General features: G+C 38.0%; 1 protein-coding gene across 1 annotated transcript in view; it reads right to left on the bottom strand.

The window, feature by feature from the left end:
• The window catches only part of LOC147626620 (agamous-like MADS-box protein AGL9 homolog), a 45,183-nt gene that overhangs the window by 7,646 nt on the left and 12,128 nt on the right, over positions 1–25,409 (bottom strand). Inside the window, exons 3-5 of the mRNA XM_086816838.1 lie at positions 16,412–16,473; positions 16,189–16,288; positions 16,024–16,065 (exon numbers count right to left, since the gene is read on the bottom strand). Of these exons, the coding sequence (XP_086672964.1) occupies positions 16,024–16,065; positions 16,189–16,284 (138 nt within the window). The 5' untranslated portion in view covers positions 16,285–16,288; positions 16,412–16,473. The remainder of the gene's footprint in view (positions 1–16,023; positions 16,066–16,188; positions 16,289–16,411; positions 16,474–25,409) is intronic.

Raw genomic sequence — 25,409 nt, forward strand, 5'->3', positions numbered from 1 at the left:
CTGCAATTCATACGATTACCTTGCCAAAAATAGGGATCCTTATCCTGACACCTCTCACACCACGAGGTTTAACAAACTTAAAAATCATGAACGTGCAGAAAATCGTTCAGAAAATCGTTCACGATGTGAACTATTTTAGATGACTTCATGGCATCGTGAACCATTTTTTGTTCACGACGTGAACCATTTTAGAATCCTTCACATTATGAATCATTTTTAGTTCACGACGTGAACTAATTGATTTTCATGATATGAAACCTTCTCTCTTCACGGTGTGAACTTTTTTTGTAATTTCATGCCTTGATCAAATCAAACTCACGAACTTGGTATAGTCAGATTAAGGGTAAGAAAATTGAAAATCATAACAAGGTAACATGGAATTGTAAGTCCAAAAGCAAAAACATTTAAACACATGAAAGTGCAAAAAAGCGTTCACACGACCTAAACTATTTTTTGACACTTCATGCCGTGAACGGTTCTCTGCAATCTCACGGCCTCAGAAACAAGTCAACAGAATCTAACCAAAATTTAAATGGGAGAGCAAAATAGCTTATCAAATCATATATACATGCACTTGAGGTCTGGAAAGCTCATCGGAGATGACCTCATTCGTGTGAGGATGGTGCATCGAATCACCTAGGATATTCCTATCAAATCCATGGAAGAAGGGTTGCGATACTCTAGGTTTGGGGAAGAGAAGAAACCACCCTCTCTAACCAAATCGAGCGGTATCATTGATATAGTCCGGGGATTTTTCGGTCTCCAAACCAGCAATGACAAAGAAGCGCAATTTGCGAGCATGGGTCCGTCAACCAATGCTAGACTTGGTCCAAGAAGTACCTATCTAAACTTCAAATTTGAAGGCTGTCAAACATTTGCACTTCCCAAATGAGAAGACATGGAAAGCCAGGACAGGTCAAGTATTCTTCCTGACCTCAGAGGAAGTAGAGTTAGATCTGAAAAGGATCGAGGTGGAACGACAACTATGAGAGTTGAGCTTAAGGAAACAAGAGCTCGATACTCAAAGGGAAAGAGCCGAACAAAAGGAGATGGGAAGTGTAAACTTACCCCAATCACGGGGTAAAGAGCCGGAAATAGTCATGGGAAGAAGTGAGTGAGGAATTCCAAACTTAGAACCCATAAATGAAGAGCCTAGAGTGGAGGAAGGGTTTGTAAACCTAGAAGAAGAGGATAACCTACCAAGAGTGGCGAGAAAAGTGGAAGTCTGCCTGTACACCAAAAAGGACATCGAGAAAAGTGGAAGCCTGCCTGTACACCAAAAAGGACATCGAGAAAATGATCAAACATCGTATGTTCCTACAGGACATGGAACTCTTAATTATGCAAAGGCATCAAGAAGCGACTTATGATGAGCCATTCTAAAATGAAGTGGCAAGACCATCCCATAGATCAGAGATTCCTAGAAGAGCCAACATAGGAAGAGAAAGAGGTCTAGGTAGGGGGGAAGCAATTCCTCAAAGACCAAGGGTGGATCTAACCATCGATCTTAATGTAGCCACAAGGACGAATCTATTGAGTATGGGTACGGAAATGGGACGAGGAATGGTCGAGGAGCTAGGCACTACTCTAGAATTCTGACGCTCCTAAATGAAACCACACATCATTTCCAAGCTCGTTCAAAAATTCCATGGGGATGGGGATCCTATTCAACATGTAGAGACTTTTGAATCCACATGCGAAACCTGTGGGCCAGTTATTAGTGAATATGTAACAATGATTCAGGCTTTCTCATTGACCCTAAAAGGGAAAGCGGATCAGTGGTTCCAAACCCTCAAACCCGAGGATAAGGTTAACTTTACATGACTCAAGAATGTGTTTGTGCCTAGCTTTGCCAGAAGTGGCAGATGGAGTCGATGAGAGACTATGTGTCTCTACTAAAGCACTTAAATTCAAAGTACAAACTATGGGAGATTCTAATTGATGATCAGTTATTGCCTTGCTTTTGGAGAGGCGTTAGAGACCACAAGATGCATGATTATCTAGTATTAGCCCAACCAGCTACTCTAGATGCTTGTTGCAAATTGGCAATTGAATATGAAGATAATATGCTAGAATTTCCACAATCAGAAGATGTTAGAATATCTTCGGCAACAACGACTTCACGTGTTTCGAGTCACCAAGAGATTGGAACTCAGAGCAAGAAAGTTGGAAACATGACTCTGGAAGAGCTTAGTAATGTAATACTAGATAAATTGAAGGTAAAGGAGGGCAAAGAAACATCTAGGCATGGGAATACCCATCTTTACCCCCGTAGAGAATTGGTGTGGTACTCCATGTGCAGATTGAATCACAGTACTACCAAATGCCCACAGTTAAGAGCAAGGCCACTACTCTATTGTGCACACTGTGTTAAATTAGGCAATCATGGCACTTCCATAAGACAAGAAGCAAGTTGGATGCTCAAGGAGAAATGCAAGAATAAATTAGTGGAAATATCAATGAAGCGGTGCATAAAGAGGCTAATGTTCCACAAATATCTTAAGAAGGCAAGGACATGAACATGAACAACATGATGTATCTCATGGAAACTATGATTGAAAGGATGGACCAAAGATTTTAGTTCATGGTGGGAGAGGTTTGAGTGTACAAGCAAGAAGTTGCATAATGGGATCACAAGCTTGAGGAAAGATGTGGATAAAGGCAAAAAATCTTATGGTGGACCTATGTTGCATCCATATGCACCAAATACTTTTCCACCAATGAGGCCACAAGCTTATGGGTATTTTGTGGAACCTTCACATGTAAATGCATTGCATAATCCTCAAGCTAGTATGCACCATATTGATGGGAATCATGGTTCTATTCTTAGAAAGGACAAGCTGCCTCCGCCAATGATGCATCAAGGTGGAACAAGTATGCCTGATATGACTATGCATGGTCCTATGAATGGGGTTTCATCAATGCAAGGGAGCAATGTGGACAAAAGCAAAGGCATAGTTTTGGATGAATCAATAGTGAATAGACAAAAGAAAAGGCCGCGCTTAGATTTTTGACCTTATATTGAGTACTGTCAAGAGCTCATGTTCAAACCATACCTCTAATAACATCAATGGATTTTCAATGTTATCCTCCAAGTCCTGATCAATTGCTACAAGTTTTCCATTGACATAATGCCATCTCATATAATGAAAGGCCAAAATAAAATTCTAGGAGCCAATCATATATTTACAGACAATAGATTTTCTATGGATTTTGCAGGTAACCCCATTTAATTCTTTCACATCCCAATTTTGACCTAAGAAATCCAAACATTTCTCTAATTTACAGATAAACATTGACAATGTTTTTTTGACCTCCTCGTCATAAAAGATGTCAACAAAAACATGCAATGGCATAAAGACTTGGCCCCTCATCCACCGTACCGAAGCTCACCATTTTAATCGCACCGAGGCTGGTCAAGACCTCGGCTCCCCCCAGCATTCTTGACATAAAACAATCATTTACAAACAGCATTTACAAACAGCATTTACAAACAGTTTACAATACAATTTCTATTTTAACTTTCATTTTTCCACATTATCACTCATCAATCTACATTACTTATTCCCATATTCCATTTATATGTATACTCATCCCATCACATCATTTCCATCTCATCACTTCAGATTTCCTCACATCACATATCGTATATTCACATCCATACATCCACATCTATATGCGTACATTCTCATCTACATGCATACATCTACATCTCTATGCATACATCCACATCCACATTCACATTCACCTCCATACATCTACATCTATATGCATACATCCACCTCCACATTCACATCCACATCTATACATCTACATCTACATGCATACATCCACCTCTACATCTATACACCTACATCTACATGCATACATCCACATCTCCATTCACATCTACATCTATACATCTACATCTACATGCATCCATCCACCTCCACATCCACATCTACATCTATACATCTACATCTACATGCACACATCCATATCTCCATTCCCATCTACATCTATACATCTACATCTACATGCATCCATCCACCTCCACATCCACATCTACATCTATACATCTACATCTACATGTATACATCCACATCTCCATTCACATCTACATCTATACATCTACATCTACATGCATCCATCCACCTCCACATCCACATCTACATCTATACATCTACATCTACATGTATACATCCACATCTCCATTCACATCTACATCTATACATCTACATCTACATGTATACATCCACATCTCCATTCACATCTACATCTACATGCATCCATCCACCTCCACATCCACATCTACATCTATACATCTACATCTACATGTATACATCCACATCTCCATTCACATCTACATCTACATGCATCCATCCACCTCCACATCCACATCTACATCTATACATCTACATCTACATGTATACATCCACATCTCCATTCACATCTACATCTACATCTACATGTATACATCCACATCTCCATTCACATCTACATCTACATGCAAACATCCATATCTCCATGCATAATAATATTCTTTTAATTAATCTAGGATGATAGTTCCCAGAATATGGTAGGAAGTCCTCTTTTTATGCTTTGCATGAAATTATTTTATGCGTAATTTCTATAAAAATTTTGCCATAGCTCCGCTACTATGACTGATAAATCTCAATTTTTTCTAAGGGATAAGGCTCATTATTAAAGAAATAATTAGAATGGTCTCTAATTGGATCATCAATCCATAATGGATTGAATCATCAATATACATAAACTAAAAGCATAGAAAAAAAGCCATTAATTTGGCCTCAAGCATAGTTTAGTCTTGGATTAAGGAAAAGCTTTATGAAAAGCTTCGTTTGGATTGAGAATGGGTCATGAGTATGACCATTTCTTAAGTGAGAGAGAGGAAAACCATTAGAATTAAATATAAATAGAATTTTATGTAATTCTTTACTATCATTAATTAATTAACTTCAATAGCATTTCAAAAACCATACCAATTAAGCTTCTCAAGCTTGAGAGGGGTTGAGAAGAGAGAATCATTGAGAAATTATAGAAAAGATCAAAATTCACTATACTTATCTTATAATTTGCTTGATTCTTTGATCACGGTAGAGGCCCCCAACCAATCAATTGGTTTAGTATGTTGATGGAGCCACCAATGGGGATTTAAGAAAGAGAGAAGTGTCAAAACTAATGAATTATTAAAGAATTCATAGTTCTTGGCTTAGGTGGAGTAGAGTAACAATGCATAAGACACTATATTTTTTTCAACAAGGGAAGGCTTCTATTTATAGGAAAAATTGAGCTCCTAACCAAACAAACTGATTCTAGAATTTTCCAAGTCAGTTTGGTTGAATTTGGACTAGATTTGGACCTAGCTTGGTTACTTTTTGATTCGATTTGGTTCCATTTTGATTTGGTTTGGTTCAAGAGAGATGAGAGATAAAAATATCACATTATTTTTGAGTTTAAAACTCATTCAAGCATGTGAAATATGCACCTCCTTTAAAGAATTCCCCTTCCTTACATATGTGTCAAAATTTTATTGCTCATAGTTTTTTACTAATAAACCTTGTACATTTTCAACTCTTCATCTCATGTGAAATATGCACCTTCTTTAAAGAACTCCCCTTCCTTAAATATGTGTCAAAATTTTATTGCTCATAGTTTTTTACTAATAAACCTTGTACATTTTCAACTCTTCATCTTATGTGAAATGTGCACCTTCTTTAAAGAACTCCCCTTCCTTACATATGTGTCAAAATTTTATTGCTCATAGTTTTTTTTTACTAATAAACCTTGTACATTTTCAACTCTTCATCTTATGTGAAATATGCACCTTCTTTAAAGAATTCCCCCCTTACATATGTGTCAAAATTTTTTTGCTCATAGTTTTTTACTAATAAACCTTGTACATTTTCAACTCTTCATCTTATGTGAGCATTTACTCATTTTTGGGTATCTTCTTTTACAAATTAGATTTATCTCCTCCCTACACATGGATTGATGCTATTGGCCCATAGGAACCTTAATTGGACCATAATCCAAAAATTTCTGAAAATTTAGACCCTTAGACTAAGGTTCTTTATACCTATTTCCAATTAATTCCAATTGCACATTGGAAAATTCTTTTTGAATTTCTGTTTCAGGGGAACTTATTTTAATAAGATGAGTTATTTTTTTCTATCCAAAAATATTCATAATCTGAATATTCTCTCTCTAGAATAATTTTCTCTCTCTAGGCTAAAACAGTTAGAAACAAGGTCTTTATATTTCTGAAGAGGGATTGATTACAGGGGAATATACTAGACATCAAAAAGGGGTGGGGGAGGAATCTTACATTCTACCCCACTTAAAAAATGCGAGATGTCCTCATCTCGCAAACTGGGATAATTTCGTAAGATGCACGAATATGAGACTTAGAGAAAAATTTTAATCAAGATTAACCACCAAGAAAAGTCTTAAAGAAAGCAAGATAAGAACAAGATTTAAACTTTATTCATTCTCAGAACTTATACACTAAAGATAGAAGAACTCTTTACACTTCCATAAGCCCATCCATCATATGGTCACAAAAGCAGCACTCACAAGCTGCACAAGTATAGGGTAACTCATCTATGGGAATGATTCTGCTGGTTATTACCGCACCTATCTCAGTGGTATGAGGTGATCTAACAAAAGGACCTCTGAGAGGCAAGCCAAAAACGGGATAAAGACATATCTTCTCATGAGGAAGAAAACACGCCAGTAAGAAGACCTGCTCAGAAAACCCAAGATGCCTTGATCTCATGACGCAGTAGTATCGGGGACCCAAACCCAAAGCTTCAATAACCATGGCCAAGTGGACATTGTTACGAAAGTGATGCTGACCCAAGGGTGTTACCTTAGTTATGTTTTGATAGGTCCGCCATTTGGTCTGAGCTAGAGAAGTCCCTAGGTGAGGAAAAAGTGAGCGCTTATACAGTTCTATAAAGTCTTTCTTCACAGACTCTCTTGCGTCTTGAAGTTGAGAAATCATCATGGATAAAACTAGTTCTTGTTGCCAAGCCATGAAGGAGATTAAGAAAGAAAGGAGATTGATGGGAGTAAGATTACTGTGAGCGACAAGTAAAAGTTACCACTTATATAAAGGAAGGAGCTAGCCTAACCTAGAAGCCAACGGTAACTTGCCACTGAAGTTTTACCGTCTTTCCATGATTTGTGTTTGACACATTTTTCTCTAGAAGGTATTAAGAATTTTGAGATGAGGAGATAAAAGAAGCTTGTAGGCTAAGTCACCTACTTTCATTGAATTCAGATATAAGCGTCACAATATCTGGGGGATAACTTCTTATACTCCCCAAGAGATAAAGAACTTCTTTTGGGCCGTACTCGAATGAAAACCAAAACCTTGGTATCCAAAACATCGATTCTCACTTCTGAACTCATTGTTCTAAATCCTTAAAACAGGTGGGACTCCTGAGAAGTATTCTAGGGAAAGGGTCTTCCTTTTTTAAACAGAAACTTTCTTTTATTTTAGAGAGGGAATAATTATAAGATCAAAAAGGGAGATTCTTACTCCTGTATACCTCGAAGGCTGGGGAGGAATCTTACATTCTACCCCACTTAAAAAGTGCGAGATGTTCTCATCTCGCAAGGTAGAGGAGAGCTCTTTTTCTTAAGATCCAATTTTATTCTGGGGTTCCTTATATTCTGGTCAACCCAACAGAACACTGGGATAAATATCCCTTATATAGAACTCATCATTAACACTAGTTCTGTAATTGGACACTAAAGTGTCGTGAGGACACTAAAGTGTCCTGAAAGTTAGCATTTTCTTGAATTTTTGTGGGCAATCTATTAAGAGTTTTGAAATGCTTAACATCCACAAATGTTCCTCAAGACCCAAAAAAAAATTGAGATTTTTTAAATTACACTTTTCTTAGCTTTTGCAAGGCAATATTTTAATTTTCTTAGACACATGCTGATAAAACGCATGATTTTTGCTGTTTTCAAAATAGTAGTAATTTGTACATAACTTTTAGAAGGGACATAGTTTGATCATGAAACTTGGCTTGATGGAAAGCCCATGATGTAAACTAAAACTTGGAATCATCAAACGATAATTATTGGATAAATTTTTGACTCGCTAATATTGAAATGATGTTTTTTATACAGGTGGAGCATGAATTTTTCTCCTTCCATATGCAAGCTAATAATGTAAAACTTGAGGTGCACCCATGTTATGTAGGGTAAATACTACTTTGTTTTGAATTTTCCAAAACTTTAGAGCCACTTTTTGGGCCTCTTCTCATACATGGCCTTTTGCGCAACCTGTTTTTAATACGTAAAATGTCTAATTATGAGCCTAATTTTGATTTTCATCAAAGGGGAAAGCTGTGTAAGTGCATTATTTGTTGTAACTATAGGTGTAGGCTACTTGTGCAAGCATAGCTATGATTAGTTTTTGAAAAAAGATGATCAAATTTTGTATTTTTATTTTTTACAGTTTTTTTAGAACTAGGCGATAAGAACCTACTTAAGTGGAGGCTAAGTTAGTGTCATACACATCAAATTATGGCTTATTTATCTCATCTCAAGCATGAAAACCAATAATCAACATTCTCATTGATAGGGCTACAATTTTTTTTAGTGGCGTGATTGAGTTTTGATAATACGCGTTACTTTTGCTGATTTTATACAACTTTTTTGGAAAAAATTCTAGGAAAGGAAAATGATTTTTTTGGTGAACTTCTACCTCCTTGGACTGATGTATGCTATCAAAATATCTTGGGAAAAATGCTATTGATATCATTGGATTTTTTTTTTGAGAGAATGATGCTTGCATATTTGGAAAAATCCTGAAAAATGTTCATTTTCAAGACATATGCTACTTTGTTGCTTATGTACTTCCAAATAAAAAGGCATTTTATATGTTTAGCATTTTTTACATAAGCATAGGGTTATGTTCTACATGTCCAATGAAGCATTTTGGTTTTTAAAGCCTACATTAGGAGTTTGATTTTTTTTCGCAACCCCCAAAAAAGGACACTCAAGTGTCCTGTTTTGGTACCAAACTAGTGTTAAATAACAATTCATTCAGATCATATCATTCATATCTTTAACATGATAATGGTCCATTAGACCGAAAAGTTTCCTTCGGAACATTCCTCCATGGAAATTTCAGTCAAGCAAGTTCTCAATTTGACATCCCTTAACTTGATCTACCGGTCAAGTATTAACGGTAGCAATCTGACAGCACAACCCACTAATCTCATAGTGATTTGCTGAATTCGTTATCATCATTCTAATTATGAATATCATCACAGGGACTCGTCCCATTCCCCCTCATTGTGGTTTCATTATATTTCAACTAATTTTTAAAAATCAACATTTTTCAATCAGCATTTTCAATCAGAATCCAAATCAATTCATCCATTCTCAAACAGAATTAAAAACATATCAATCACATTCGAAATCATCATCTAGATAGCATTAACGCTTATAATTTCAAGTCTTAGATTTACTCGTATATGCTGTCAGTAAAGAGCTGCAGTATACTCTCGGTATATACGGGTAGTCACGGCCCTTGGAATTATAAGGTAAATACTATCATGTCTAGGCCTCAAGCAAGTCAGGGATTCTATATAATTGCGGTACTTCCATCTGAAGACCCAATTACCAAAATTACGAATTTCAGTTTGAATATCAAATTGTATGAATTATCTCACACAATTATAACCTTTTTGTGTTTCTTGATAAATTTTTGACATATTTGTCTTCTCAGTTGATCTTTATTAACCAAATGCTCTGATACCAACTGTAGGATCCCTGTTCCCACCGAGCAAGAGATTCGGGATACTAGCAGGCGGAAGTAGTACTTCTTGCACGGGAAAGGGGTCCCACACTCGGGGCCTCACCCACGGATATCCGGATAAGAGACTAATCCGTCGGTTGTTCCAAAACCGAACCCGAAAAAACTTCCTTTACCGGAAAGCACGGGTGATTCCACCAGGATAACTTTTTACTCTAACGTAGTCAAGATCATTTCTGATCGAGCTGATCCAATTGCATCTATAAGATACTTGGTCAGGTCAAGGAAGAACTTGCACTTGGATCATTGGGATCAACGCTTTTTTCCCCATTCAAGAGGCACAGCCGTTAATTCCTATCCATAGAACAGTTACTGTCCGGGATTTATTTTATCTATCGTAAAAACAAAAGTTTGAGTCTCGATTTACGGATCCATCAGTCCAGTCTAATCCCATCTAGTCCCATGGGTTAGCCAACCGCCCAACCACTGTAGTGATGGGATCCAATTAAGAATTTGGTTAGGTTTTGTCCCGGGTACCAAGGAAAAGAGTTCCAAGGCCCCCTAGCCGGATGTTCATGCAAAAATAAAACTAGTCACACCACTCACACACCCAATATGAAATTGCCTTTTCACAGATTCAACCAGTTTAAAACAATCCTTTAATAAAACCATAGTATCATTGATCACCATCTTCCAATTTATCCAATTGATTCTTAATTTCCCATCATTCCTTCATCAGAGTATCTATGGCATCATTGGCAACTAGAACGCTCAGGAGCCGTTTCGATAGTTCCTAGCCCATAATACTCGGCAATATAATCACTTATCAAGATGGACTCTCGTTGAAGATCAGCAAGATCAACCAACAGATCCATATAAAGAGCCATGGACTCATCCATTGAAGACCAGCAAGGTCAATCAACCAGATCCATGCCCGATTTCAGAAAACAACTCCTACTCTTATTCCAATATCTTCCTCGACGCACGCGTGGGTATCCTAGGCGACCCAGAGCCCGAGCACCGTATGGTCAGCACCCTCTAGGATCCTTCGCAGGTGACCTAGCGCTTCACTCATAGGCTGCTTCCTTGGCCCCTCATCCACCGTACCGGAAGCTCACCATTTTAATCGCACCGAGGCTGGTCAAGACCTCGGTCGACCTTGCTACGCGAGACGTCCTTCATTGACTCCCCATCAGCAGTTGCAACTTTACCATCACGACCTTAATCACAAGACGGTCAAAATGCTCCCCCCAGCATTCTTGACATAAAACAATCATTTACAAACAGCATTTACAAACAGCATTTACAAACAGTTTACAATACAATTTCTATTTTAACTTTCATTTTTCCACATTATCCCTCATCAATCTACATTACTTATTCCATATTCCATTTATATGTATACTCATCCCATCACATCATTTCCTTCTCATCACTTCAGATTCCCTCACATCAAATATCGTATATTCACATCCATACATCCACATCTATATGTGTACATTCACATCTACATGCATACATCTATATCTCTATGCATAACTATTACAATTAGTAAAACAACCAATCTGTATGTTGTATCTCATAGATGAAATCTACAGCAATGAGTTTATTGATTTCGTGCCGCATATTTAGGATTCATATGTATGGTTTGTGCCTGGTTGGTCTTGATCCTTCCATGATTGGGATCATATGTTGCAAGTGGTACTCCAGGCGAAACAATCCTTAAATTCCTTAAGGAGAGTAGCGAGCTCATTTTCTTCAGCTGTAGTCAAGTCCTTAGCAATATAAACAGGTTTGGTTTCCTCTCGTGGTCCTGCAATATCAACTTCCTTGACTTTAGCAGGGCGGATGTGGATATCCAATCTTCCTTAACCCTTTTTATCATCAGTCGGAACACTTTTCGTTTCTCATCAACAGTGTAGGTTTTGAAGTGGTCTGGTACTAAAAGAAAGTCTGGTTTATCCTCATTTTCACTTTTTGTTTTAGCCATGACTTTCCTGGCCTCTCGCTCGGCTTCTGCCAAAGATTTGTTTTGTTTTTGATGCCCAGTTTTATAAGCTTAGGTGTTTTTGGTTCTTGAAGGATGACTTTCTCCGTATGTTTCCCTTCAAGGGTATCTTACTCAATTCCTCACCCCAATCCTTAGAAAACTCACTGTGTACCTTAGTGGCTTGGAGGTATCTTAGCCACTAGGCATCCATGGGTTTCCTTCGTAATAGGGAATTTGGTCAAGCAATATATCATTTCTGCTTTTGCCATCTTTTGGAGGCGTTGGGTGCTAGTACGGCCTTGTGATCTAGTCCCTTCTATGATAGAGGCATCCTTTTCTGTTTCTTCATCAATGGTTTGCCAATTGACCATATAGACAGAGGTAGTGGGAACAGTTCAAGATTTCACCTATTGGGGCTGCATCACATCTATGGTAGCAGCACATGCATCCAATTTTCATTGAAATCCAGAGGAGGAAGTGATGCACACATTTCTGTTTTCTTTTCCTCTTTGGAATTTTCCACAGTGGGTTGGCATATTTGTACGGATGTGGTCCGTCAATTTTGACCGAATCATTACCGAACAGTTACCCTTCCATGGGTGTGCTCTCCACATTCTTAGATCTATCTTTAAAATTTGCAAATCCCTATGCACATACACATGATCTAATGCCCAATCATGCACCAATTTGGATTCCCTCATGAAGGGTCTCATATGAGTCTGGTTGGCACAGAAAGTCCATTACTACAAATGTATGATGGTAGCAAAACGTAAAAAGTTTGAGTTTCACATTCTCCAAAAGCCTAATGGGTCTTGAGAATGTTCCGTCAGCCATTTTAACGATTATCTGTTCTCTTTTTAGATCAAGTTTTCCCCAATTTAGCATTAGTGTTGTCACTTTTGTAATAACTCCCCAATTGATTAACTGGTATCTTGATGACTCTGGTTATTCTTTCCCTTGTGTGTTTTAGGGTTCTTTCTGCCAGACGTGATAGAACATCCTCTGTAGTGAGGGCTAGCCTTATTCCACCTTCTATCCATTCCTTTATGTCTTCCCATAATGTTGGTGAACTGCGTAGCAATTGTCTCAATGGCATTTGCACAAATGTGGACAGTAAAGCCATGAGGCTTTCTATGTCTCTGGGTTCTCTAGTAATTGAGGGTTCCTTGCATGTACGTGTCTTGTATCCATCCCTAGGGAATGAATGGATGGACTCACCCTGTGCATCTTCCTCAAACATTCTTGACATTATGCTGCCTTGAGATCCCTCTTCCATCTCTTCTGGAATTGGAGTAGGTACGTCCAATTCTCTTTCCCTTGTTGGCTTGTTTCTTGGATACATTATATCCTTGACCTGGTTAGCCCTTAACTTGGCTTCATGAAGCCATTGACATTCTTTTAATAAGACCATGGCATCTTCGAGCTTTCTTATCTCCTCTTCGGCATTTGGGTATTCCCCAACTCCTTTAGAGGTTGATGGTATTTCCCCTTGCACCTTTAAGTAAGGCTCTTTTTGGTTGACCACTTGATCCTTCCTATGTGCCCGCTTCATACTTAAGAGCTTCCTTGTAGTTCCCTTTTTTGGGTTTGGCCTTTGGCATCATCTTAATTGCTGAAAGGGTTCCCAAAATCCAAATTGAATGTTCCTTGGATCTATAGAGGGGTATTTCAATGCTCTATCCACTTATGTAGTTGCCTTTGACTTGGTCAACTTGTACTATTCTCTATTTTGATTTTTTGGAGAAGTCAACTTTAACACAAATGTGGCCAAATCTTCATCAAATGGAAGGTGATTTGAAAGTCTTTAGCTTGATGAAATGCTTTAAGCTAGCCCTACACATCTATGTCAATGCCTTGACCAAATTTGATTGGCAACATTCCTCTGTTTGACCCCTTTGACGGGTCACAACTACTACTGTTTCATCAAGTCAATGTTGTCGAAATCAAGAACCCTTTGGTTTGTCAGGGAGACTTGCCGGGTGAAGTCATAATGGAGAAATTGAGAGATCCAAATGGAGCCCTTAGAGAGTAGAATAAAGCTATGTAAACCACTAGCCCCAACCCTCCTGGACTAAATTAGGTTTTAGCAACGCAGTAGAAAACTTTCAAGATTGTCACCAATTGCTATCCACACTTCCCCTTTGCATTGGCAATGTCTTGGATTTTAAAACCATGCACCACATAAATTTGCATCTTTGTGTATCCAAATCCAACCCCAAGTGCCTTGTATATGTGTTTTTGCAAAAAAATTGACAATGCCTCCTTTGTATTTGCAATGAAATCTCAATGTAAACTCAATTAAATTTCACTTGCAATACTATATCCACTGCTTGCCAAATCTTTGCCCATCAAAATACATCCACTGAGAGCACTTGGAGGTCGATGTAGTTCTTTGAAGATTGCCAATCTCCCGAGCAAGCTCTTCCAACCCCCTTACTCAATTTTTAAATCCAAGAGCAAGGGCTTGTGCTAAGTCTTCACTACCATTGTACCTAATCCCTCACCGTACCACTTTACCATGGCACTCATGGCATGGTGAGTTCAAGGCACACTATCATTGGCCTCTTTCCCTAATTGCCAAGGTACCCTCACCACATATCTGGCTTTCTAGTTATGCAAGAATCAAATGAAAGCCTAGAAATTGATGAGAGTGTAGATCACTTACAAATGGAACGTATAGATGCATGCCAATCAATCAATACAAGATTTTAATGGTGATGATGATGATTGCAAAGGGGAGATTCAAAAGCATGTCTTCCCATATACAACTTCAATCACTTGCCCTCCACAATTCTCAAAACATGTGCCTCTTCTCACAAGAGCATATGGCATGCCTTATATCACTTGCATCAAACATGATCAATGGTATACATATTCATCCCATAAGTTCATATGAAACCATACCATGATTCATACATGTCATGTGACATATCATAGCATGGAAATGGCTATGAATGGCATCGAAAACTTTCCAATGACATGTAGTAGTGCATATAAGGACCTCAATGCCATAGATTGATCCATATAAACCTTCAATTACCAAGAAATAATGAAAATGGATGAAAATTACCCAAATATTGCTTAGTGTTCTCCTTATGCTTCAATTGAAGACATATGATTGTCTTAATTAGCATGATATAGCTCTCCATACAAGTGAATAGCATGAGTAATTATCCAATTGCATGCAATCAAGGTTCCTATTATGAAAGCCCCAAATTGATAAATAACCTTCTATCGAGCACCCTCACGGGTAGAAATCCTCAACGAAGGTTACCAAAGCTAGTCTCATTGTGAAGCTTATTACCTCCCAAGTCAAAGCCCTAAGATATGGCAAGCTGTTAACTAGAGATTTAAGCCTTGTATCACTCAAAAATCAAGCAAGAAATAAGAGGAAAGGGGAAAAACATCTTTGGATTAGCATTAATCTTGATGAGCAAACTCTTTCCCAAATTTGGTCCTGGGATTTGAAATTAGGAGCGATTTTCTCAAAATTTGGTCCTTAGTAAATGCACGGCCCTAAAAGCTTAGAAAATGAATCAAGAAGATTAAATTCACCCAATCAAGATCTCCATGTCCCTCTTCTTGATCAAGAAAATAAAAAAATCCAAGAATTTCTCAAATTTTCTTGAAACCAAGAAGCAAGTGGATCAAAAACTAAGCTCTTATACCAATGAAAGAAAAGAGCTTCTAGATTAGCCTTGGATTAACCTAATTATCTTAGATTAGGATGATTAGCCTAGGTTTAGAGAGAGAAGAGAGCAATTGACTTATATTATGTTGGTTATCAATAAAAGGTACCCCAAATATAGCCTATGACATATATACATGACCACCCCTTTCACACTATCATAAGTGTTGTCCATGGACATGATCCATTGACCTTGGGTCCATTATTCATTATATGAGACCATTTCACTTTATTACAAATATAGGCCTTAAAACTTTAATGTTGTTATATTTTGTAGACTCTTATTATGCCTGTTATTTTGTTGTAAATATGGTGCTCTTATTATGTCTATTATAATAGTATACAATTAATACTAACTTGTTTCTATTATAGATTTATTCATGAAAAATCTATTTGCTAAATTTATAATTTTATTTAAACAAAAAAAATGTTTAAATATTAAATAAAACATATCAGAGATTGAAAATGATATTCGTCATCTCATTATTATTTATAAATCTTACCCAAAACATATCAGAGATTAAAAATGATATTCGTCATCTCATTATTATTTATAAATCTTACCCTTTCACAAAGTTCTTGAGCTTCATCTTGTAATAGTTGCACCTACATCATTAAACATAGAAAAAATTTAACGTTAAGAAAATAATGATACTTTTACCATATTGAATAATATTTTCACATACCATTCAAAGATAAAACTTGTAATAAAATGTAAACAACACTTACCATTCTTTCTCTTATCTTGTTAAGTGCAATAACCATTCTATTTTCAATATCTTCAATCTCACGAAGATTCAAGGGCATGAGACTCTCACCCAACATGTAGCTGTAAAAGTTTTTAGAGGAGGTGTCACATGATTTTAAGAAAAGTGTCACATGCAAAATTATACGCAATGTATATCCAAAGTTTTAGCACTATTGAGTAAACTTTCAGATGTACTAAGAGTACCTTTGTAGATTCTTTAAGTGGTCTATTTTCTCCCTTGTTGTAAGAGCTTTGCACCTCCAATACTATTTTAACAACCATTACAAATAAATGAAGATAAAAAAGTTATTTAAACAAGAAAGGAAAAAAATATATTGTGTGACTTTATATGTAAACATAGTTCTTAATGATCTACTACATGTTAAAAACAAGAGGGTTTCTTAATGGTGGACAAACAAATTAAGAAATAAGGGTAGATTAACACTCACATAGAGTAACTCACACAAAGTGTTGATTAGCAACAATAAGAATAATGAGACTAGCCATAATGAATGCGACTAAGCACTATGAGTAACTCATAAAGACAAGAGAACTTCATTGAGAAAGGAAGCAAATTTTTTTTACAAAATCTAACCAAAGTTCACATGGTTTAGACCTAAGAGGAGTCCACACTCTCTCTCTCTCGTGTAGGAGAGAAACACCATAGCAAAGAAATATTGAAAGCTTCATTTGATTAGTAAAATGATTATATCCTTGGTTAGATCCCATAGTTGGTATTTATACTTCCTACCTTTATATACTACCACATATTGATGCACCCCATACTTGGGCAACTCCCCCAAGCCCATGGCCTTGATCCTACTATTATAGATGGTCCATAAGAACTTTCTTATAAACCATCCCCACCTACAGGTTTCATCTATGAAACCTTGCATCGATTAGATAATCCACATGGGTAGGATCTCCAATCATAAGTGCTTGGGTACCAATCATCCAAATGTGAATGAATGAATGTCATATTTAATCCAATTGTGAGAGCATCATTATACTTTTCAAGCATGGTTGTAAATGATCTCTAATAGCTATAACCTTCATCATTTTCCCTAAAAACAACCCAACACTACAAGACAATGCTGCCATACACACGTTTCATACACGCGATAAATTACGAACGCGTGTATGGTCGCGCCTGTATTTGAATAGAATCGGGCGCGTGTATTTTAGCATTTAAGTTCGCGTGTATGTTTGCATTTATCAACGCGTGTATAAACGCGTTTATATACACGCAATAATACACGCATCTATACACGGTAATATTCACGGATTAATACTCGCTATTATACACGGATAAATACACGCTACTATACACGGATCAGTACACGCATGGCAGAGAAAAACTGAAGAAAAACTGAATTCCTTTACAAAATTAAAAACTATTTTCCTTAAACCATCTCATAGTACATTACAGTATACATCATTACACAATCCCACTACATGCATTTACAACAATGAAATATATTAAAAAATAAATCATGCATATGAGATGATAGAAATGTCATCAATTTAGAACATACAGTGACGGATTGGTTAGCGTTCGATCTCATCTTAAATAAGATCCATCCTTGCCAAACGATCAACATCAATATCCATTTGATCAATTTGTAAGGCTACGATTAAATTTATTCCACTATCGATATTCTGTACTCCATTGATAATGGTATCGATGTCCTGATCATCCTCATCAACATCACCATCATCCTCAATGGTAGGGTCATTCTCATGATCATGAGAAATGGCATGCTCATCCTCATTATCATGATCATCTCTTATTTCTTGATCATCGATCACAACATCTTCAATGGCATGTTCGACATCATCTTCATTGCGGCTTGTTACATCCTCCATATGCTCCATATCAGTGAATGTATTATACATCACTTTGGAACGTGGTGCAATAGGGATGACGTACCACCATTTGATGTCATGCACCATTGGTAGATAGATAACCTACTCAAATACTCAAATACTCAAATACACTTTGTACCTTGCTTCACCACAAGTGGGACAATGTAGAGCCTCCTTATGCGTCCCACGAAAGAGAATGCAATCATTGACACATGCATGTATTTTATCATAATCCAGTCCTCAAAGAGATGTCACATAGCGCCTCGCTATGTCTCTTGAGGTGGGTAGTCTATTTTCCTTTGGAAGCATGTTTGATAATAGCCTACATCCAATATCATCAATTATAATTAGTCTTAAATCTTAAACCTTAAACCACTAATTCAAATTTGTAAGTTAGAATGCTTACTTCAACAATGCGTCAAGACTTGCATTGCTCCATCCATAAACTGTTTGTATATTAAGTAGTTCAAGTGAAGCACGTAAAACAGAGAATGTGCACCCTTCAAACACCGGTGTCGATGAAGCCTTATAAAGATGCTCTTGTTCCATATCATCGTCGTCCATACCTTTGGGATCATCCTTAAAAAGATTCCGCACCATATCATCAAGCACCTCCTCTTCCACAACTTCGTGGGGTGCAGGGCTATTGTCATCCCTTTCCCACTCATCTCTGACAATAGATCCCGAAGCTCCAGCATCATCTCGTCGACGCTTTACGTGCTCTCCTCGCGCGTAGGGTACCATGTTAGGGTGTGGTACTGCATCCTGCTTCAATAAGAGTTTATATATTACAACTCTATTAATTTAATTTGGATACCATGAGTCATTTGAATACCATCAATTTACATTTACTCACCTCTAAACCTGTTTGATTCCATTCTCCATACATGGAGATGTGATTCAAGGTAATTCGACGTCCTCGTACAATGCATCCTTGACATCGATTACACATACATTTGATCCGTTGTCCCAACCACACATCACGATTACGATGACGGATTGTCTCATCTTCCCCAGAACTGCTTGAAGAGGTTGATGACATCCTGTGTACAAATCAGAAAACACAAAATCATAATATGTTTTTAATGAAAGCACAAAAATCGCGTGTATTGACGCGGCTATTTCCTAAAAATTGCGTGTATTAACGCGGCTACTTCCTAAAAATTGCGTGTATTAACGCGGGTAATTTCTGCAAAACGCGTGTATAAACGCAGCTAAAATATCATACACGCGAATATACACGCATTTATAAACGCGAATATAAACGCGACGATATGTTTAAACTAAAAATAGCGCGCCTTCCCCAAATATAGATTTTGAACTAACAAATCAACACTGCTTGCGTTTTCGCCTGTTTTCGCCTCTTCCAACAGCAAGGAGGGAGCAGAGAAAGGAGCACACACACGGGAGAAGGAGAGAGCAGAGAAGGAGCAGAGAAGACTCACTTTTTCAGAGGTGAGTCACTTTGTCCTGTGCCTTGTCTCTTTCCTCAGATTTGTTTATGCTATTTGCTCTTTGCTTTTTGGGTTTGTCTCCGTCCTTTTGCTTCTGTGCACACGATTGGGTGAATGATCCTGACAGGGGCGACAATGGTCCTTTTATAAGGACACTTTGTCTTTGTCGGGGGTCGGTCCTTTTGAAAAAAAAATTTCGCAGGTCGCGTGTAGAAACGCGTGTAAAAGCGCGTGTAATCTGTCTGCAGAGTCTGTTCACGCGGATATACACGCGTTTCTGGACGGGTGTATACACGCGTTTTTTGACGGGAGTATACACGCGTTTCTGCACTAGACTGCGTTTCAGAATTCATGATTTGCAGGCAACACAACTGACTTGAATGATGATATTTATGTGAGTCAAGAGACAGCCCATGATGTACATGAAGATGTTTGTTGCAGGTTCTTTATGGATATTCCAGGTTCTTCATCCGATCCATTTGCGTACAGCAATTGGCTGATGGAGATGCTGAATCATTTTGGGGGCCATCCTGGTCCGGTTGAGCTTACAGAGTATATGTATGCCCATCCCCCTCCTTCCCTGCCTGGTGTCTATACCCCTACCGCGAGTATCCAGGGCACTCCAGTGCCGTCTATTCCTCCGAGTCCAACGAGACGGCATGCAGCTTCTCCTCTTCCACGTCCACCGAGAAGACATACCTCGTCCCAGACACACTCACGTACACCCTAACAGCCACCATCACGTGCTCCCTCAGAGCCACCGTCACGTCAGGGCTCACAGCCACCGTCACGTAGACAATCCCCCAGTCGTGACTCCACCCGCAGCAGTAGGAAGAGTGGGAGTGGAGGATGCGGCGGGTGCTTTGGTGGGGGAGGTGGGGGAGGTGGGGGAGGTAGTAGGGCACGCGGTGAGAGAGGAGATAGAGGGAGAAGAGTTAGAGGAGACAGTTCGGAAGAGGAGGAGATGAGAGAGATGGAGAGAGTGGTCTGCTATGATGTGACGGATAGGGGCGGGATAGTGATCTCGAGATAGTGATGGATGCGAGGGGGAGGGAGGTAATGGAGTACATGCGTGGGGTAGTATCAAACTCATATAGAAATTGTTTTATTAAATTTAAAGATCAAAATAGCCGATTAGTTGGGGAGGTGATAGAGGCTGTACATAGTCGGTACCCCAATCCCCCACATGCTACATTCTCGGATGTATGGGGAAGGACGCGAATAAGGGAGATCTTAAGTAATAAAAGATCTCACCTTAAAAAACTCGCGTACGATGACCGGCTAAATGTAGCTGCGGGTGGCTATCCTGCCGAGAAACCTGCCACTGCGCACAAACGCGAGTGGAAGGAGGCAAAGAAACGAGCAGAGGGTGGCGTGAAGAGCAGGCAGCATGTGGAGGCACGACGGATCCAGATGGAGACCATTGGATCTTCGCATTTCGGATCTGGCGGCATCGAGTCATGGGAGGCAGAATTCGTAAGTATCTTGCCACTTTATTTGATTGTTTACTTAATTCATTGATTCTATGATTGTTTTAATCTTACAAATTGTGTTGATTATGATACAGCGACGGGTTACGGGGAGGAAGCCCACAACCCACGATACTGCGTATGCTCGCCGGCATAGCAGACGTGACACGTGGGCCATCTTCAGAGCCGAGGGACGTATTACGGACGCGCAGTTTGAGATGGCCATGAGACCATACGGTCGACAGGTACTTGAAAATTCTAAACGAATGATTTTGGTTTATTGAATTACATATATATATACTTATATACTATATATTACTTGAACAGGCACAAGCTGCTGATGATCCATCTCGGCCGCCACTGCAGAGGGTGGACGTGAGCACTACTCATCGGACATTCCGACCAATGTGAGCTCATCTGAGCATGGAGGGAGCACCGAGTCATCATCTGGGTCTGAGTAGTACTCAGACTTATAGTATCACATTCCATATTGAGGATGTGATTGTATATATTTTTTTGTAAACTGAAGCCATGGGCTACTTCGAGATATGGACTCCCTTGTATACATGTATGAAATTTTGATAGTAATATTGAATTGATTGATCGATAGTATTACATTCATGTCTGTCTTGAATCGTGTATTGACAATGTATGCATTCATGTCGTTCTTGTCTTAATCTCCCTCGTGCATATGTTCTTCGTGGATAATGGGATGGTCTAATGCACAAAAAAAAAAATCCAGAGAGTGCTATTGGGTGCTGGAATGCTGGAACAGTATTCAGGCACCAAATAGCACTCTCTGGATTTTTTTTTTTGCTCTCTGTTCGCGTGTATAAACGCGTCAGAACTGCTAAAACTCGCGTGTATTTACGCGGATACTCTGTAAAATACGCGTGTATTAATGCGTCAAAACTGACAATTACGCGTGTATAAGCGCATCTAAATTAAAGAAACGCGTGTATAGACACAGGTATAAACGCATCTGAGACATCTGAACTGAACAGAACGCGGCTATACACCCGTGTATAGGCGCGTCTAAATTAAAAAAAGGCGTGTATAGCCGCATGTATCAACGCGTCTGTAAAAAGAACGCGGCTACACACCCGTGTATAAGCGCGTCTGAGAGGTCCTATACACGCACTTTTACACGCATGTCTGTGGCCGCGATGATACACGCGCTGATACACGGGCCCGCTACTTTTTTTCACAAGTCATTTTTAGCGGCTAGGAGCGCGGGTATGAGCCCGATCCCTTGTAGTGCAAAACTTACTCTCCAAGAAAGTACATCAAGTTTGCTATCTTAGCAATGCAAGTATCTTCATTCTCAAGTGGTATGAATCTCTCTAACAATGATTTTTAGGAATTGCTAGCAAGTTGAATCAATGTTGTTCCCCTACATTTACCTCACCAAATGCATCCAAAATTTTCTCACATGACCTTCTAAAACTATGGCACGATTCCATGATGCTTCTTCACTAGGTAAACCCTTCTATTTGATGAGGTATTCCACAATGTGTAGCACCCTTTCTCTAGTACCCTCATAAGTGGGCTATTTCTTGTACAATACTTAATCTAATATTAAATGCATAAAGTTCATTCACAATTGAGACAACCATGTTGATAGTTTCATCCTTAGTCTTGCATGACTTGAAGTGTTCTTTATGCCACTTCTCACCACATTTATAGCAAAGACCTTTGTTCCTCAACTCATTGTTGTGGCCACTATCAAAAGTTCCTGTATTTTCCTATGTTGGTAAGATCAATGCTAATAAAAACATTATAAAGCCCTTTGGCAACCAATACAATGGGTAGTTAGTTCCCTTAATCTTATTCCTAATGGTGGAAAGCATCCTAAATACATGGTTCAAACCATTTTATTTTGTAATTAATGAATCTATAACACAAAATGCAAATATCCCAACCTACAAGTATTGGCAATGCCCATTTAATGAATTGATAGTGAAGAGACATGCAAATTGTATGAAAATGACACAATGTATTGTAGAAATGTCACTAGCAAGGATGCAAAAGTAGATAACAATGATGACAATGATACCAAAGAAGTTAAATGATGAGATCGAAAATGTAATGTCGATGATGACAAAGAAGTGATGATGAGACAACCTTTTTATACTTATGGAATATGCACACCATGTCGGAACAAAAAATTTATGTCGTTACACTACTTGAAACCTAAAATTGAATAAAGACAATTCAAACGACACTCCCCTAGGATGTTTGTTGAAACATTATAGCATGCAAACAAGTCATGAAATCTGACAAAAACGGCTTGAAAGTTTTAAAAATCATGGTACTTTATCAACCAATAAATTTATTAACTTATATGGTATACCTTCTCCACCTCAAATGATAGCTCAATCTAAGACAATTAGAAGAGCGTCTTTAGAAGAAGGTGATAATGAGAGAAAATGAGAAAGGTGAGAGCCAAAAGCACCTACTCAAAGGATAGCTCGATCTAAGACAATCAAAAGAGAATCTTGAGAAGGTAAGATCCAAGAGCACTTACTCTAATATCAACTATTATGCAATGCCCAATCATCATGTGAATCTAATTCCCTATTTTTAGCACTTGGTGCTAATGAATTAGCTATAGTCATGCTTGACTCTTTCTTCTTCTCCATCTCAAACCTTTTTTTCTACATTAATTAATATAACAAGTTGGATTTTGACAATAGTTGAATTTTCCTTTCTTCTTAGGATTATCACCCGGGCCATCCTTGCCAGAAGACTAGGTTGATTCCTACTTTAGCTTATAACCACCTTGAGAGAAGGCTTTACCTTTACCTTTACCTTTTTACACGCACTCCTATACTAATTTTCTTTTATCGATATTTATCTTCTTACAACAATACTGCAACCAACTCATCAAACATAGGGGAATTTGGGTTACCCTTTATCATAAGAAGATTTGTGGATGAAAAATCTTGGTGTGAATTTGATAAACCCTTCACCAATCAACTGTCTTCATCAATATATGCAAGATTCTCTCTCAGTTCTTTAATACTTGTGAGAAGCTCATATATCAAGTCTCCTTTATTAATTTTATCGCACTCTAATTAAGTGCATGCTTGCGTAAGAAGGCTAGCTGGCAGGCGTGGCTCATTACGCACCTAGTAAAGGAAAGCAAGCACATCCCCCAACCTACTTGGTAGCTTTACATCAGTAAATATAAGGAGTAATGGTTGATTTCATGAAAATTTCAAGGAATGTATGTGCATATGTTAGTCGTAACCTCTTTGGGGATGCCCATTATTTTATTTTGGGATATTGTATTCTTGCATGCTCCCTTTATATCATCTACAAAGATTAATGTGTTTAATCAAGCTGTGTGAGTTATTATGCTGTCTGCCAAAATTAATGTGCTTAATCAAGCTATGTGCACTAGTCTGATATGGTCATGATTAATGTGTTTAATCAGATGTGTGCACTGACTATTACTATTTTGGATGTAGGCGAAGAATGAGTGATGGATTATGTGTTAATCGTGAGTGAAACATGTGTTGGACCACTATGAGATATTTTGGAAGACATGTGAACACCTTTTATGGTTTCATATTTAGGCATCTATATTTTGGTAAGGCTAAGGTCTTATACCTTTGTACATACCGAATAGTATTTTATACTTTTGGTAGGCCCAATACTTTATATTAATACTTACTTTTGGTAGGCCCAATACTTCATATTAATGCTTACTATCTTTTTGTCGAGCTTGCACACTCATAAACTTAAAAGCACTTACTTGTGCTTTATTTTTGGAATTATCGTTTTGAAAATTAAGCACTTTTTCTAATACATGTAAATAAAGAAAAGCTCTTGCTTGTGCTCCGCTTTTGAAATTATCTTTTTGGAAAGTAAGCGCTTTTTCTAATACATATAAATAAAGAAAAGTACTTGCTTGTGCTCTGTTTTTAGAATTATCTTTTTGGGAAGTAAGCACTTTTCCTAATATATATAAATATGGGAGACTCGTTACAAGGATCACACTCTAATGAGGGGGGGATTCAATCCACTCTTGTGTTGATGGCGACTCCATTCTCCATGTTTTTCTTTGTTTGTTTAATTTGGTTTATTAAGGTTTATGCAAATATATGTTCTACTGTAATTTTTGTGTTGAGAAATTAGAGTCTCCTTCTCTAAGTGTCTTAGAGGTCATGATAGTGGTATCAGAGATTTGGCGACCACTTAAGGAGAAAGACTTTTGAAAAAAAAGAAAAACAAAATCGAGGTTTACGCAATTTATTTGGTGCAAGGAAGGCCAAAGGTTTAATTTTTATAATATCTAAAGCTTTAAAAAATCAAGGAGGAATATATCGAAAGAGGAAAGGCCTTCAAAATGCTACAACAAGGGTACAAGTACTTGGAGAAAGAGAGGACATCATCAAAGATCCAAAG

The sequence above is a fragment of the Cibotium barometz genome, chromosome 22 (assembly GCF_041138505.1).
Source record: "Cibotium barometz isolate CiBa-2024 chromosome 22, ASM4113850v1, whole genome shotgun sequence".
Taxonomy (NCBI): domain Eukaryota; kingdom Viridiplantae; phylum Streptophyta; class Polypodiopsida; order Cyatheales; family Cibotiaceae; genus Cibotium; species Cibotium barometz.